Source organism: Ctenocephalides felis, unplaced genomic scaffold (assembly GCF_003426905.1).
Source record: "Ctenocephalides felis isolate EL2017-DRISC unplaced genomic scaffold, ASM342690v1 CF-g0.4_SCAFFOLD_01492, whole genome shotgun sequence".
Lineage (NCBI taxonomy): Eukaryota > Metazoa > Arthropoda > Insecta > Siphonaptera > Pulicidae > Ctenocephalides > Ctenocephalides felis.
The window spans coordinates 49994695-50014333 of NW_020537646.1; the positions used below are offsets into that span (position 1 = coordinate 49994695).

The 19639-nt window shown below is 30.4% G+C and overlaps 1 protein-coding gene across 1 annotated transcript in view; it reads right to left on the bottom strand.

Moving 5' to 3' along the window:
• Positions 1–19639, bottom strand: part of LOC113370316 (UDP-glucose:glycoprotein glucosyltransferase) — a 402309-nt gene that overhangs the window by 338675 nt on the left and 43995 nt on the right. The window contains exon 5 of the mRNA XM_026610986.1: positions 14933–15128. Within this exon, the coding sequence (XP_026466771.1) occupies positions 14933–15128 (196 nt within the window). The remainder of the gene's footprint in view (positions 1–14932; positions 15129–19639) is intronic.

The window sequence follows — 19639 nt, forward strand, 5'->3', positions numbered from 1 at the left end:
ATCTCTCCTCGCAGAAATTTGGAAATTTTGTATAAGCTCAGTAGTATTATTTACAATTATACACAAAATACAGAATCAGAAAAACTTGAAATGTAATCAATAAGTCAAAACACCAAGAAAGACTTGAATTGGATTATACCATGTTTTCTATACAGTAGAACTCCAATTATCCGAACTCCAATCATCCGAACTCCAATTATCAGAACTCCGACTATTCTAATCGCCGATTATCCGAATCACTTTCAGAAAAAAAATTGTCCAAAAAAAGTCTAAGTGCGCTATTATTCTTCCACCAGCAAAGCCAGTGTAGGCACATTGTTTGTTTTGATTTGACGGAGATGTTTACAAAACAATGATTTTTATTTCTAAACTTGTACATTTTTTTTTTAACTCGTTTAAGTACATTTAATTTATATTTAAAACATGTGAAAATGTCATGTTTCTTTCATTTAATTCAATATAAAAATAGTGCAATATCAAAGCGTAACTTTTTTTCTCTCCAATGGCAATTTTAAAAATAAACTCTCATTATCCGAATATTTGATTATCCGAATGGATCCCGGTCCCCATTAATTCGGATAATTGGAGTTCTACTGTATTTATTGTTTTTTTAATACCTCATTGTATATAGCATTCAAACAGCACATCCTTGTACACTTAAAGTATTAATATTTTTGATTCTCTAGAAATTGTTTAGAATATACCTTACTTAGCAAAACAACGTTTGCCGGGTCAACTAGTGTATATATACAAATAATTTCAGATTATGTTTCTTGACAGATGTCCTGATGATGAAACGTACCTAGTTTCGAAACGTCGACAGTTGATAAAGAAATGTTTTTTTAAAAAAAACTTGTTTTTTATTACATTTTGGATTCTTTGTCCGAAGCTCTACAAAATATTTACAAATCCCAGACCCTACCATCTAACATATATATATATATATATATATATATATATATATATATATATAACTTTTCAAAACGTGAATAAAATCTTTATTAAAAACACACAATATATATACACATTAAAAATTTGTTCTATATACACACCAATATTATGAAACAATTGTTTGATTAATTTTTGGCTAAATGTCGCTTTGCATCACACATGTTTATTCATTGGCAACTAAATTCGCTTATTGATACAAAACAGGCACTCTTGGCAATAAGATGATTTGTGTCTAATATTCAAGTCTCTTGAAAACTAATTATTGTGTTACCTATAGAGTCTGCGCTACCACAATGGGCCATTGCAACTTCTGAATCAGACGGTGTGAAAACTCTGTCTACTACAGTACGTATTTGATAGCTATCAACATATAATGCTAATTTGTCTAGTATTACGTTTGCTGGTAACGTTTGTCTTCCAAAAATATGCTCAATAATTCGTTTAGCATAAAAACCAAAAGAATATATTGTCCTCAATATTAAACCAAAGCTATCGCTCAACAATTCCGGCTCAATAGTATTAATAATACATCCTTCCTTATTTATGAAATTCAACCACTGCGTATGCTTCATATTTGATTCCACCGTTAAAAATATTGTATCAAATGGATCATTCAGTTGCAATTCCTTTAACAATAAATCAGTGCTATTCTGAAGTTCATCTTCTGCCATACTGCTATCTACATTTTCAGGAATCAATGTTATGACATCATGAGCTCCTAAGGCCTTGGCAACTTTTATACCAATCGGTGCACAAGATACTGTAATGTGAGCTCCCCACGATTGTAGTAATTGTCCAAGGATGCATCCAACTGGAGAGTTTCCACCCAATATGAAAATTCTTTTATTTTTAGCAGTGGCTTCATTTAAATTGGCACCTTCTAAGGCTTTCATCGCAATAAAACCACCATAAGGAAGACTTGCAGCAGCTATATATCCTAATTGTTTTGGTTTCCTGCTTACTTGGTTCTGATGAATTATTGTCAATTCTGATGCCAAACCTGGCAAGTAGTAAGGCGTAATTGCCCAAACTTCATCTCCAGGTTCAAATAAATCTGATGATCCTCCAACTGCTTCAACCACACCTGAACAGGCTCTCCCAAGAATCACTGGAAAACTTTCCTTAGATTTTGAATACAGACTACGCAACACTTTAGCATAGCCTTTAGCAATTCGATCATCCAATTTTACAAGACCAGCAGCTTTAACACGGATAAGCAATTCGTCAGACTGCTGGTTCAAAACTGGAACTTGGACCTTTTGACTGGAAGTCACAGCATTTATACCACGATACGATATAGCAACAACCGCTTTCATAAAATTTGGTGTAATAGGAGGACAGGCAAGATACCACCCAAACATAGTTCCACCAGCACCACCGATCACAAGTCCAATTATAAGATAAAATGTGTTATTAATGGCAAGTTCATTTCTAAAGAAATGTGTTAAATGTCCGTATATGACTGCAGGTTGTATTAGCTCTGTGAAATTACTTCGGGCATTAGCATAATGCTGTTTTAAATTGGATAGGTTGTTTGAGAAAAAATGTTGAGCTTCTGCAATTCTGTCATTACTTGCTAGCTGTGACATCGTAACAATATATATATATATATATATATATATATATATATATATATATATATATATATATACTAGCTGACCCGGCAAACGTTGTTTTGCTAAATAAGGTATATTCTAAACCAAAAATATTAATACTTTAAGTGCATAAGGATGTGTTGTTTGAATGCTGTATACAATTAGGTATTATAAAAACAATAAACACCATTAGTTTGTCTATATTTTGTCAATACAATCAAACTGCAAGTTTTATACACTTTCTATAGAAAACATCGTATAATCCAATCCGAGTCTTTTTTGGTCTTTCGTCTTATTAATTACGTTTCAAGTTTTTCAGATTCTTTTTGGATTCTGGATTTTGTGTATAATTGTAAATAATACTACTGAGCTTATACAAAATTTTCAAATTTTTGCGAGAAGAGATAAAAATTGAATTAAGTATTTCTTCTTTGACCTGCTTTTTGAAAAGTTTCAAGTTACATTCGATGAATTAAAGTAAATTTAATAAAAAGTATATATGTAGAGCAGGGCGAGACACAAAGGTCCAATTTGACTTTGAGCAAATATAAACTATATTGTGAAAACCATAACAATTATATCACAACAAATAAGACATATCAAACGAACAATTATCGGACTATGTTCAGTAAACTGACTTCTACTTCATCATTGTAGAATTGCTTGTTTGATGTCTTCCAAAAATTTGTTATCTAGACCTTTTTATCCTATATGCGGGGTAACTTGTAACGGGCAGGTGGCAAAAGGTTTAAAGCCTTATTATAATTTTAAAGGTATTTTACAAAATAATTACATTTTTAACTAATGCTAAAACTACCAACGGAAGAAAATACTTTTATTATGGATTTTCAAAGATTACCGTTTATCTCCCCCATTTCAAAGATTATCGTTTTCAAATCAAGTTTGTAGCTGGCTATACATCTTTTTTCCTCTACTTTCAAATATTGTTGTTAAACAATGCTTAACTTTACTGTATTTTGGCACATCAGTGGTGGACCTTTTTAATCCCGGACCTTCATATATTACTATCTATTCTGCGATAAATTCTGGGAAATTATAACTGGAAAAATGTTATTCGACAAAATGTCCATTTGATCGAAACCAAATTTAGGTTCTGAATTTAAATAAGATAAATAAAAAATAATATAACCTAGAAAATGTTTTATAAATACCAATGAGTATATAATTATACAAATGAGATCTTTCAGAGCACCGTGTTTGAGAAAAATATGCCAAAAAGTGCATTTTCATATTAACATATCAAAAAAGTTTATATTTTGAGTCTCTAGTAACACTTGCGGCCCGTTTACTAACGTTTTTGTATATAAATAAAACTACAAACAAAACTACTTACTACAAATTTATCATAAATAAATAATATTCGCGTAAAACATCCTATTAAACGTAATTGAACATCATCTGTCAAAAGCGTTTGACATTTCACGAAATTGCCACCGTCCATTGTTTTATTTAAATTACGCTTCTACAAAAATTTTCAAATTAAAAATGTAAAGTTTCTACGCGGATTTGAAATAATTTCTCACCTTTTGGACTTTCTCTGAATTGGCATGAATTTTTCAAGACTAAGACTGGCCAAATTGATTCAGCCGTTTTCGAGTTTTATTCGGACATTTGAAAGAGAGCTCCATTTTTATATATAAGATATATATATATATATATATATATATATATATATATAAATGTATATATATATCATATATAAAATTCTTCTGTAATGGGGTATGAATGGTTAATCCTTCTAAACTATTATTCGGATTTTCATAAATCGTCCTGAAGTTTGCGGTAATCGATGCATAGCAGAATATTACCATCTTTCTTGCGAACTATTACAATTGGTGAACAATACTCTGAACAGCTTCGTCGTATTATTCCCCGATCCAACCAATCTTGTATTATCACTTCTTCTTGGCCCCTTTTATAATATGATATTCTACGCGGGCTTACATGGAATGGCTCTGCTCCCGCTTTCAAGACTATGTTTAATTCGAATTTTACTGCCGGCTCTGTAGGCTGTTCGGCTTCGAGATATTTCTCGCGCATAACCTTTTCTACTTGCATACGTGAGGCTAAGTCTACGCTTTCACAAATTTTAACACTCTGTTCGGACTCATTAATTGTATCTATTAGAAAAATATCATTCTCACTATCCTTTTTATAACTAATGTCCACTGTCCTTCCGATATTCACGTTTAATTCACAATGTTGCACCATGTCCCTACCCAGTAAACACATAGAAGACATAGTCCCACTTGGCACTACATAAAATTCAATCGTGAGACCAAAAACAACGCCAGTTTCCTCTTCGGTATATCGCATACCTCAGAGATTGCGCTTAATCTTCTAAACCAGGATTCCAAGTCATCCTCGCTATTATCACTAAATTCGGGTACCATCGCTAAAATTTTCTGATTGCCTATTACTACGTCGTGTACATTTTTAATACGTTAAGGGGGTATTCTAGTGTAAAGACATGAATTTCGCCCGGTTTTTGATACGCTGTATAAAGGAAACAAATAATATTTTTATTATCTATTTTTTTTATCATTTGTTTATTGATATTTTATTATTACATAAAAAAATAATTAAAAAAAAAAATTACAATTCACAAAGTTATGAGCAGTCAAAGTGGGGGCTCAAAAAAGAGGGTGTCCTGGCGTGCATGATTCCAACCCTAGTGGTGATTTGAAACATAAAAAATAGATGGATTCTTAATTATTATAGATGCCGCTATCGTATGACCCTTGGATAAGTTTAAAAAAAGTTTTTTGTTTGAATGGCGGCAGTTTGAAAAAAAAAATTTCATGTTTTTTTTTAACAATTCCAAATTTTTTAAAAATACCAAATGAAAAGTTATAGTTTTGGGCAAAGTCCACGCGATAAAGCGATGTATAGAAAAGATCCTCTGCAAATTTGAAGTAAATCGGTTCATTAGAACTCGAGATATCCTTACCGCCAGCTCGAAAAAAGTAGTTTCGAGAAAAACGCGTTCAAAGTTTTGGAGTTGGGTCGGACCCGAACCGAGGCCACGTCGCTAAAACGGCTATAACTCAGGAAATAAAAGTAATTTTGAAAAATCCTTTTAATGACATATTTTTGAATAACTAAACTTTGAAAATATAAAAAAAAAATTTCGATTTTTTCAAAATTCTACAGTAGAATACCCCCTTAACCTGTGTTTCAGCCGCCATTTCCGATCGCGTGTTTTCATCGGTATGGGCCTTGTTGTATATAAATCTTATCAAATCTTTGCAAACACTTTTTTTTCTTAAAACACCAAACACGCACTCAATATTGCACATTCAGTTTACACTTCACGCGTTTCTCAGTGCCCGCTAAAAATTTGCTTCAATTATTGATCACCTGATTTCTAATCTCTCTCAGATTCCTAATCTCTCAGATTTCCAGTATCTCGCCAGACTCCTAATCCAATCTATCTTAGATTTCTAATCCCCGATCACAATAATTTCAAACTCACTTTTCCTCTATATATGGGTATCCCACTTCTGAATTATAAGCTTGTAACTGCCTCTCAAATAACACTCATAAAATGCAACTAACTCTTCAATAACTCTGTGTATTCATTAACTCATTACAAATAGTGCAGTAAACGGAGCGTTTTAGGTCTGAATTTTTTTACTGTGCTCCGAATTGAATGAAATTTTGGAATTAGGTTCATCTTACCCTCAAGCTCAAAAGTGAAAACAATTCGGGTTTCAACAATAGTTTGTACTAAAGTAGTGCATCTGCTAGAATCCATCAAGACGTCTATAATGAAGTGAATTCTAGATGGAATGTGAATTACTTTAATTCTGGTGAAAATGGCGCTCATTAAACCATATGATTTAAAAGAAAAAAACTTCGTATATGCTTCTTATTTGCATGATAGTTCACTCATTTTACACGCAAAAAAACTTGTAACAGCACTCATTTTAAAGCTTATGTTGAGCACTATAAAACCCAATTTCGACGAAATGCATCAGATGTAAAACCTCGACACTAGATGGCTTTAAATACAACAATTAAATCTTGAACGAAATAAAAAACGACTTTGCTCTTTTAAATCTTGCTTAATATTTTTCCTAGAACACTTTTTGTAAAACCGATTTATTAAGATTTTTATGGACATTATTTTGTTCATTACATGATTTTCGTTAAAATGTATATTTTAGGAGATATTTGTAAAAAAACGAAGAAAAACGCCAAAAATATATGAATCTTTAGTGGCCAGTAAATTGAAAAGTATTAGTTTATTTGAAAAACTATTTTCTTATAATTAGTTCTTCTGTCGATTTCCGACGTTATTTTGAAAAAATGTAATTACACAATTGAGAAGGGGTGTCATCCCCCCGGGGGGTAATGGCGCAACCCGAATTGTTTTCACTTTTGAACTTGAGGGTAAGATGAACCTAATTCCAAAATTTCATTCAATTCGGAGCACAGTAAAAAAATTCAGAGGTTATACCCTTTTTTCCTCTCCGTTTACTGCACTAAAAACTCTCTTCACTCTTCACAGAACCTCAATCTCAACTACTCTCTGTCAAGCCTGTATCCACACTGTCATTTCCTACTCTCCTTTATCCTTACCATACATGCATCCAGCCGACTATTACGGGATCGGCCACTCTCTCAGACAAACAAATATTGAAATATGTTCAACAAAATAGTATATTAGAAATATACATTACAATTTATTGAACAAATTTATTTCCAACTAGATGACCCGACAGACGTTGTCCTGTACCCATGTCTACAATTTTTTAATATAATATACTAATATTTACCGTTTACCTAAAAATAATAATTATTGTTTTTTAAATTACTCTTTACGCCAAAATGCATATACATTTATAATATGAGAGATGTTAAATGACGAACTGCTTTAAATAAAATGATGAGTCTCAATTACCACACTATATTGGAAATTGAAGTCTTTAAAAGGTATAAAATAACCATATCCATAACATAACATTGGTACTTCATGTTGGATCCAATTAATTCAATTTCATATTATTTAAGATATCCAAAATTGCATCTTAAACTTCTCTTAATCGATATCGTGAGGGCCGAATTTTATGTATTCATCTTTACTTTCCCATTTGTTGGTATAAAGTGAAATTTTTACGAATTTTAAAAATATTGTGGAAAGATTAGTAAAAGATGCAAAAAAATTATATATTGACAGAAGAACTATATTGAAAATTTAATATCCGAATCTTGTGTTGGCGCCCCCTAAGGCGTGCGCTCGTATTTTTCGCATGCATCGCATTCAAGTTAGGACCGGCCCTGATTAATACTTAGTTTCATATTTCAAGTGAATTAATTTGTCATATTTGTTCATATGTGTATAATTCATTCTGCCATACATATACTTATATGTATATACTTATATATATATATATATATATATATATATATATATATACTGTATTTAATATTATTTTAATTTCTGGCACATCTCAGCTGCTTTTTGGCCATAATAATGTAGACATTTCATTGTTCTTATTCATAATCATGAATTTATTATACATATTCTAATATTGTCTAGCTAGGTTCATAAGTAAATTGAAATTTTTGGCAGATTATAGTTTTCATTTGTTTTCAATGCAAACAATGACATATCGTTTTATGCATTTTTTTCATTTATTTCTACAATATTGCACATACATCCCAGTACATCCTAGAAAATTTCCTTAACAAACTTCAGAAAGATTTATCAAAATCCGAATAATCGTGTAGGAGAAGTATGCAGTGAGTGCTTGTAATTTAATATGAACTTTATTTGATAGCAATAAAGCTCAAATTGATTCTACTATTGATTTTAGTTGGAAAACGTTTGTATGTGAAAAAGAAAAGAGCTGTTTTTAGGGTTTCTCTGTAATTATTCAATTTTTTCTTGCCGTAAGAACCATCCTTGGACATCAACGAACATTTTAAAAAAAGAATTGGCCAAATTGGTCCAGGCGTTGTTGAGTTATGCGCTTACCAACACATTTTGCGATCCATTTTTATATATAAGAATAGCTCAATTTATTAACTTTGCGTTGGGTAAGTTATTGTAATCGTCCAAAAATCGAAATTGAAATTTTTTGCATTTCTCGATGTTTTGAAAGTTTCTGAACATTTTGGCATACCTCGGAAAAAATTGTGTGTGTGTGTGTGTTTTGTGTGTCCGCATTTTTTCTGTCACGTTTTCGTGCGCACGGATTAACCGATTTGAATGGTTTAAAAAACATTCGATTCCTATTGATAGGGAGATGTGCTGATTAGTTTTTGGCAATGGCAGGTCCAGCAGTTACGGAGATAAAAAGCAAAAAGTGCAGAAAATAGAAATTGAGTTTTTGAGAGAATGGAGCATCCAATTTGAATGATCTAAAAAACATTGAATTAGTAATGATTGGGAGAAGTGGTTATTAGTTTTTGGCACAGACAGGCCCAGCTATTTCGAAGATACAGAGCTAAATGTGCAAAATCAGTTTATATAATTCTTATAAATATTAGGCACCTCGAAACCTTCCTCGAACATTTCGTTACGGTACGGGAAGTTCCAGCAATTTGCCTTAAGGCACGATGCCATACACCCCACTAGTTTTAATGCCAAGGGTTATACAATATTTTTAGTCATACCTATAGGTGTAGATGATAAAATAATGATTTTTTGTTTATTCACGACTAAAACATCGATTTACCAAATTTACCACACAAAAATTCATCGTCGGCCTTTGTTCTGCAGTCTTTTAAACAGTATAACGAATTCAGAAAAAATTAATATATAGTATCCGCGGTAAAGGTACAATATCACCTAGGATTTTTTTTACTCAAAATATCGATTTTCGTCAAAATGTATATTTTTGGAGATATTTGCAAAAAAAACGATGAAAAACGCCAAAAAGAAACGAATTTTCAGTAGCCACAAGATTGAAAAGTATATGTTTATTGAAAAACATTATAAGACATATTTTTCTTATAATAAGTTCTTCTATCGATATCCGACGTTATTTTGAAAACAAATAAAACCACTGAAAAATGGGTGTCGTCCAAACGTGGTGTCTAAATTATTAACTTCCCGAAAGAGAAGTTTATGTTTTCATCAAAAAATCCGATTCGCTAATTTTATGTTTTCGCGGCGTTTCAAGACATTCTGAATCGAATGAGACCAAATTTGGAAGAAGTATGTGTGTGTGTGTGTATGTGAACAGATTTCTTGCCGTAAATAGACGTTTTCTCGAAAACGGCTGGACCGATTTCAGCAATTTAATTATTAATAATTTAAAAGTCATTCGATGTATCTTGATGAGGACTATCGTTTGTCAATTTTGCGCAACGATCGGTCGAGCCGTTTATTTGTAAATAGCAGAAAAGTGAAAAAAAATTCGTCCACCTTTTAGCCCGCAATTCTGAATCGATTTTGAAAATTCAAAAACTGTTCGAAAGATATTGGTTGGGAATCGTGCTGATTAGATTTTGGTAAAGATCGGCCGGGCCGTTTTCTTGTAATAAAGTGTTAAATGTTTTTTTTCGACGATTTTTATGATTTCTTTTTTGATGGTAAATAGTCTCATAGATCATACTAAAATATTATGGCCCTACGACAACTCGTTTAACTTCAAAAATTCGTCAAAGTTTACAAAAATTGATATCGTTTTTTTGGCATTTGTCAAAATTATCCCTTTGATCGACGTTTTCTTAACCGATCTCAAAAATTTATAAGTCATTTCATGGATCTCGATGAGGATTATCGTTTCTCAGTTTTGTGCGACAATCGGCCGAGTCGATTCTTTGTAATTTACAGAAAAAAATGTTAAACATTTCGTCCACATTTAGGCTCAAACTACCGAATCGATTTTAAAAAATCAAAACCAGTCCGAAAGAATTAGGTGGGAATGATGCTGATTAATTTTAGGTGAAAATCTACCGAGCCGTTTTCTTGAAATTAACTGTTAAAAAAATTTAAGCAGATTTTTATGGAACTTTTTTAGGCAATATATATCATGGTCTTATAGAACTTACTGAAATATTACGGCCTTACGACAAGTAATACTTGGTCTCATTGAACATATTAAACCATTAAAGTCCTACGGAAACTGCTTCAATTATAAACATTATTGATTTTTGAAAATTTGCTTTTAGAAAATACTCCGAGTTAACGTGTTCGTTCGTTTTCAATTATGTGTAATAAAGCCACTCGGAATACTTTTAATCGCTCATATATTAATTTATTTTTTATTGATTAAGCCGATTATTTACACAGATCGGGAAGTTCATATAACTTGCCTCAAGGCAAAATACCAATACCAACTAGTTTTCACTTTTGAACTTGAGAATAAGATGAACCTAATTCCAAAATTGCATACAAATTAGAGCACAGTACAAAAATTCAGACCCATAACGATCCATTGACATGAGTAAATATTCCGTATCCAATGCAAAACATATAAATTTTTGAAACAATGAAACAATGAAACTTCTTAATAAATTTAAGAATAAGCAAATTTCTTTCTATTGTGATTTAGTAAAGTAACTGCATTAGTTAAAAAATACTAATCCATCAAATTGAATTACAGGCTAAGTTTGCAATCACTGAGATGCATGCGCAGACTGCATCACCTATCAGACGCATGTTGACTATATATCTTATATTATTTTAATTTTTGGCACATCTCAGTCGCTTTTCGGCAATAATAATGTAGACATTACATTTTTACATCTTAGGCTAGATCCTGAAAAAAAATCTATTTAAAAATATAAAAGATACGTATAAAGGTATATAGATGAAAATTCAAGGTTTTTTACTGACTAATTATTGCTTTTTATTATTTTTCTGTTACACAAATATTGATAAAGTGTACAACCAGAGTGTCTTACGAGTCCTTCAATAATTTGCCATTTATATATATATCTCTCATTTAAAAATAAGAGAAGTTACGGTAAAATTTATGATAGAGAAAGTTGTAGCTAATTTAATTACCTTTAAAATAATGTATTAAAAGTTCTGATAAAATCAGAATTATAAGAATTATAATCCAATTCATGTGGTGGGTGGTGACAGAGTGCAAATTGTTTTCACTTCTGAACTTAAAATAAAGATTAGCCGATTTCCGACACACGCTTTTTTCTTCTCCATTTACTGCAATAATTTTGTTGATCGTAGGTTGAATAGAGCACAAGTGAACAGTATTTGATAAATTCATTCACTTCAAATATAAACTTAAGTAATAATGTATAATGAATTATTAGTGAAAAAAATATAATTTAGATCGTAAATTACTAAAAGCAATTATTTTAGGTAGAAAAATCCAAGGTGATATTGTACCTTTACCGCAAACGCTATATATATAATTCTTTCTGAATTGTTATACCCCCATTTAAAAGACTTCAATTTTCAACACGTGTTTCTTATGCTATGACCATAATACACAAAGCAGACGATGATTTTTTGTGTGAATAAACAAAAAATCATTTTTTAATATAAACTTAAGTAATAATGTATAATGAATTATTAGTGAAAAAAATATAATTTAGATCGTAAATTACTAAAAGCAATTATTTTAGGTAGAAAAATCCAAGGTGATATTGTACCTTTACCGCAAACGCTATATATTAATTCTTTCTGAATTTGTTATACCATTTAAAAGACTTCAATTTTCAACACGTGTGTCTTATGCTATGACCATAAAATACAAAGCAGACGATGATTTTTTGTGTGAATAAACAAAAAATCATTTTTTTATACATCCACATCTACAGATAAATTTGCAGTGTATAATATTTAATACACAATTTTAATAAACATATTTTAATATTTGTTAAAAGGATAATTAAAGTGTTAACTGTGGGAATTGATAATAATCATCATTTTATTTGAAGCAGTTCTACATTTAACATCACTCATATATTAGTGTAAATAGTAATTCGAAAAACAATAATTATTATTTTCAACTGAATGGTAAATATTAGTAAAGGATATTGAAAAACGATTGCAATCGTTTCGACAGATGAATTGGTAGACAAGTAAATTGGTGAAAAGGTAATTTGTTGGATAGCTGGTGGTCAGGTAAATTGGAGGATATGTAAAATGGTAGAGACAGGACAATTGGTAGATAGACAAATAACAAGACGGATAAACAGGTTGACAGGTAAATTGGTAGACATGTGAAACAGGTTAATAGGTAAACAGGTAGACAGGTAAATTGGTAAGTCGGTAAAATGGTAGATTGATTAACAAGTTAATAGATAAATTCGTAGACAAATTGTTGAGTAGGTAAATTGTTGAACAGATAGTAGTAACGTTGAACTAATGTAACAAATATACATGTTTGTTCAACTTTTTAATTTAAACTAAATCACGGCAAAGCGTGAACGGGTACAGCTAGTTTTAAATATAAAATTAAGTTTATGTTTTAAAAAATCTTTGTAAATATTTTTTAGATTCCGTTAACAAAGAATTGCTGAATGATGACACACAATCCGTGTCGAAACGTATATTATAAATAAATATTTTGTATTTGTTTCCTTTATTTCGACGACTGGCTGAAAATCATATCAAGATATATATATATATATATATATATATATATATATATATATATATATACGAGGTGTGTTCAAAAAGTACCCGGAATTACTAATAATTAAATTCGCGGGTCTGGAGTGTCTGATTGTCAAATTTTTTTTTTATTGTGTGGTATACATACCCCTAAAGTATGATGAAATTTTCAGCTATATTCACTGTTTACTTTGTCTGTGGTAGTCGCTAAGGTTCGACGTGTGTTTTTTGAGCTCGGCGATTTTTTTACAATGGAAGAATTGAAAAGTCAAAGAATTTGTATTAAATTTTGCGTAAAAAATGAAATAAAGTGTTGCAAAGTGCAAAAATTCACCAGATATGGCTCCGTGTGACTTTTTCCTATTCCCAAAGTTGAAGAGACCCATGAAAGGACGGCGGTTTTCCTCGATTGAAGAAAATCGCTGAGAGTGCTCAAGGACATATCAAAAAGTGAATATCAAGGGTGCTTCGAAAATTGGAAAAAAACGCTGGCATAAGTGTATATAATATCTGGGGGGACTACTTTGAAGGGGACCACATTAATGTAGACGAATAAATAAATATTTTTTTGAAAAAAACGAAAATTCCGGGTACTTTTTGAACAGACCTCGTATATATATATATATATATATATATATATATATATATTAATTTGGAAATATGAACAAACAACACTCTTCTTGCACTAATTTATTAAATAATAATTTTCTCAAACGTTTCGAGACTAGGTTTGAGACTCCTTACGACATCTATTTTTCAACTGGACCCTAATCCTTTCTTTCCTATCTGATTGAGTGACTTTACAATTTCAAGTGGTTTTCAAGTGGGAGAGAATACGAATACCGAAGACGTTGGTATTAAAAGAGCAGCGTGCAGTGAACGACTTGTAATGAAAAACACAAAATGCTAATTTAGATTTCCATAAGAAATTTTTTGTTTGTTTTTATATTTGAAAAGGAAAAATTTTGAATTCATTATACAACAGTAATGAATTTATTTCGATTACAAAAATGAAGTGTTTTTTAGTTGAACTTCTCTAAGTAAATGAAAGTGAATCCGCAAATTATCCGTTTCATTGAAGTGCTCTTTGGTAAACCATATTTTTTGTTTATTGGTCTGACGTTATCACAAACAAAGCGGATGGTTTTCCAACTCGTGAACAGGAAACGTAAAACTGCCCATGTAAAAAACAATGATTTTCTAAATAAACTATTTGAAATTTATCCCGCAAACACTAAGCGATTGGCCTTGCGACTTGTTATTGCGAACTGGAAATTGCAATCGCTTGTAGTCAAACGGAAGATCAGTCGGAATCATTGGTATGCCATCAAATCGCCAGCAATTTTTTATTGAATGGTGAAATCGAGTGCGTGTACATCATTATTCTTTGCGGCAAAAATTATTCGTTGACTTGACCAAGCATAATTCTGATAATTCTCACTAATGTCATTACTCGAATTTTTGATTACGGTGCGTGAAGTTCCAGCAATTTGCATTAAGGCACGATGCCATGCACCACTAATTTTCTTATATATAAACCTTGCGGAGCCCAAGACTTTCCAACGAATGCAAAATTGTCGTAATCGCTTCGTGCGAGGAAGGAAAACCCGACTTATTTTTATATATATGTAGATAATCTATTTGAAATTATTTAAAACAATTATTGATTACTTTCATTACTCGAATTTTTAATTACGGTGCGTGAAGTTCCAGCAATTTCCATTAAGGCACGATGCCATGCACGACTTATATTTATATATATGTAGATATATATATATATATACATATATTTGTGTCATAAAATATAATTTTACTGAATCACCTGTGTTGGGAAGTTCTGTGCCGTATAGGTTAAAACAGCTAGAACTTCATCAATCGATGAACTTAATATACGTGCAGCGGCTTTCAATCCCAAATCTTGAAACTGCCAGGCCTTTAGGGAAGAAAATCCTTCTGTCGACTCAGATAAATATTCCCTGTACTTACTTAAGTTCTGTGATATCTCAGGAAACAAATTTCTGTATACAAGGAATAAATATTATGTACACATGTATATATATATATATTATATATATATATATATATATTATATATAAAGCGAGAGGTTTTTTTGCAGATGGTGAAATAATATGATAAAATTGTTTCTTTGGCATCCATCCAGTAATTAAAAACAGTTTTATTGAAGGAAAATGTTTTTATTCAGAGAACATACGTTTCGGGTCTTGATTTGACCCATCTTCAGTGCTGTAATTAAATATTTCGAGTTACAATTTAAAACAATATAAAAAATACATAATTACAGACAAAAATAAATAAAAACATGTAAAAAAACATAAATCTAACAAATTTAATAAATTCGTTTTAAAACAAATATATATTGTGAAATAATATGAAAAACAACCATAAAATAAACAAATGTAAAGAAACTCACCATACAAATAAATTTGAAAAAAAAACACGAAAACACACGAAATTACAACGAAAAAATAAATATGAAACAAAAAATTGATAAAACGTCGAGTTATGATAAATTTTAAAAAATTGTAAAATTAAAATAAATAATATATTTTATTATAAAAAAGCTTATTCCAAACGAACATGTTGTCAGCTTGAAGTATGTATTACGTGTGTGTACAAGAGTAAAATGTGTGTAAAATGTGTGCGTACGTGTTTGCGGAAAATAGTGGAAACTGTATCGTCATTGGATGAGAGAACGGGATAGAAAGAATTTTAGTGGTTTCATATTACGAAGATTTTCTCAGCGATCATGCGCAGTAGGAACATAGAAAAAATATGGCATGTGGAAACAATCCATAATCAACGGTTAAACATAATATGTGGATAAAAATGAAAATATAGAAACATAATAAAACCATGATAGACAATGTAAAAATGAAAAAATATGTGATGAAGAGAAATTTATTAAGAAAAAGTATAAATATTAACTATAAGACGATATTAGTTATGGAACAAGTTATTATATAAAAAATTATAACAGAAAATATATATGTATATATTCGCAAAACAACAATTACATATATGTATACACATACACATACATATATATATCCAAACACATGCACACATACATATACACATATATGTAAACACACACATATATATATATACACATATACATACATATATGCATATATATACACACATATACATATATATACATATATACATACACATATATACACATACATATATATATACATAAAAGAAGTGTTAGGATGTACTGCGCATATTGAAAAAATTATTCGAAGCATCGCGGTAGATATTGCAAAGTGAAGCCGAATCAAATCGTTTGTTAATAGCAGGTAATATTTGTATGAAAATACTCTCAGCGAACTTTCTGGGTAAAGTGTTGGCTTCTCGATGGATAACTCTTGGATTGGTGAAATTAAAAGATTGTTTAAAGTTGGAGACATGTTCGGTGATCATGGTTTTATTTTGTTTCCTGTTTAAACTATTAAGTTCGTGTTGGTGCATTCGTTTTGAGAGAAATTGTGAAGTTTCTCCAACATAACAACTTGAACAATCATTACAATCAATGACATATACGACGTTTGACGTGCGGGAAATATTACCTGCTATTAACAAACGATTTTTGGTTCGACTCCTGGCGCTTCCAAATAATTGTTAATTTGTAGAATACAAGAAAAAATAGAAGTAAATAGGAAAAAAGAAGTTTAGAAGATGAGAAGAACATATTGAGAAACAAGAAGAAGAATGAAAGTTGAATGGAAGATTAGGATTTAAGAAGAGATAGTATATATATGATGTATGTATAAGAAATATATATGTAAGAATTGTATAGAATATGATGAAGAATAAAATGAATAATGTATGTGGCTAAAAATGCTGTAAAGCGGAGGCCAATAAAATTTTTAAAAAAAAATTAACAAACGATTTGATTCGGCTTCACTTTGTAATATCTACCGCGATGCTTCGAAGAATTTTTTCAATATGCGCAATACATCCTGACACTTCTTTTATGTATATATATATATATATGAATGGAAGATTAGGATTTAAGAAGAGATAGTATATATATGATGTCTGTATAAGAAATTATATGTAAGAATTGTATAGAATATGATGAAGAATAAAATGAATAATGTATGTGGCTAAAAATGCTGTAAAGCGGAGGCCAATAAAATTTTTAAAAAAAAATTAACAAACGATTTGATTCGGCTTCACTTTGTAATATCTACCGCGATGCTTCGAAGAATTTTTTCAATATGCGCAATACATCCTGACACTTCTTTTATGTATATAATATATATATATATATATATATGTATATGTGTGTATGTGTATATATATGCATATATGTATGTATATGTATATATATATATATATATATATATATATATATATGTGTGTGTGTGTTTACATATATGTGTATATATATGTGTGCATGTGTTTGTATATATATGTATGTGTATACATATATGTAATTGTTGTTTTGCGTATATATATATATATATATATATATATATATATATATATACTATATATTTTATGTTATAATTTTTATATAATAACTTGTTCCATAACTAATATCGTTTTATAGTTAATATTTATACTTTTTCTTAATAAATTTCTCTTCATCGGATATTTTTTCATTTTTACATTGTCTATCATGGTTTTATCATGTTTCTATATTTTCATTTTTATTCACATATTATATTTAACCGTTGATTATGGATTGTTTCTACAGGCCATATTTTTTCTATGTTCCTACTGCGCATGATCGATGAGAAAATCTTCGTAATAAGAAACCACTAAAATTCTCTCTATCCTGTTCTCTCATCCAATGACGATACAGTTTCCACTATTTTCCGCAAACAGGTACGCACACATTTTACTCTCGTACATACACGTAATACATACTCCAAGCTAACAACATGTTCTTTTGGAATAAGCTTTTTTATAATAAAATATATTATTTATTTTAATTTTACAATTTTTTTACATTTATCATAACTCGACGTTTTTTTTTCAAATTTATTTGCATGGCGAGTTTCTTTACATTTGTTTATTTTATGGTTGTTTTTCATATATACTTTTCATATATTCTTTATATTTGTTTTAAAACTAATTTATTAAATTGGTTAGATTTATGTTTTTTTACATGTTTTCATTTATTAACTTCCCGAAGGAGAAGTTTTTTCATCAAAAAATCCGATTCGCTAATTTTATGTTTTCTCGACGTTTCAAGCCATTCTGAATCGAATGAGACCAAATTTGGAAAAAGTATGTGTGTGTGCGTGTGCACCAACAGATTTTTTTGCCGTAAATCGCCGTTTTCTCAAAAACGGCTGGACCCATTTCAAAAATTTAAAAGCCATTCGATGTATCTCGATGAGGACTATTGTTTGTCAGTTTTGCGCGACGATCGGCCAAGCCGTTTCTTCGTAAATAGCAGAGAAGTGAAAAGATTTTCGTCCACGTTTAAGCCTGCAATTCTGAATCGATTTTGAAAATTCAAAAATCGTTCGAAAGATATTGGTTGGGAATCGACCTGATTAGTTTTTGGTAGAGATCGGCCGGGCCGTTTTCTTGTAATGAAGTTTTTAAAAAAAAATTCGACGATTTTTATGATTATTTTTTTGACGGTAAATACCATAGTCTTCTAGATCATACTAAAATATTACACGGCCCTACGACAACTGGTTCAGCTTTAAAAATTCGTCAAAGTTTGCAAAAATTGGTATCGTTTTTTTGGCATTTGTCAATATTAGACCTTTGATCGACGTTTTCTCAAAAACGCCTGAATCGATTTCAGAAATTTAAAAGCCATTTGATGTATCTCAATGAGGACTATCGTTTGTCAGTTTTGTGAGACGATCTGCCAAGCCGTTTCTTTGCAATTTAAAAAAAGTGTTAAACTTTTCGTCCACATTTAAGCTCATCCTACCGAACCGATTTTAAAAAATCAAAGACTGTTCGAAAGATATTAGTTGGGAATGGTACTGATTAATTTTAAGTGAAAATCTATCGAGCCGTTTTCTTGTAATTAACTGTTGAAAAAAAAATTTAAGCCGATTTTCATGAAACTTTTTTTGCCGATATACATCATGGTCTTATAGAACTTACTGTAATATTACGGCCTTACGACAAGTAGTTAAAATTTAAAAATTCGTCAAACTTTGCTAAAATTATTATCGTTTTTTTTTAAGTAGGATTGATGAAGTATATTATTTACAAGGCTAAATACCAAACCAACTAGTTTTTGTCTGTCATTATGTACAATCAAGACCCGAAACGTATGTTCTCTGAATAAAAACATTTTCCTTCAATAAAACTGTTTTTAATTACTGGATGGATGCCCAAGAAACAATTTTATCATATATATACATATATATATATATATATATATATATATATATATACATTTATACTAGCATACCCAGCCTCCCGTTGCGACGGCCCTTATTAAAATCCACCTGATTGAAATTTGAATCCGTTTGATAACCAAATTTCAAACCTTTTGTTAAAAAAAATCATATCAATCCAA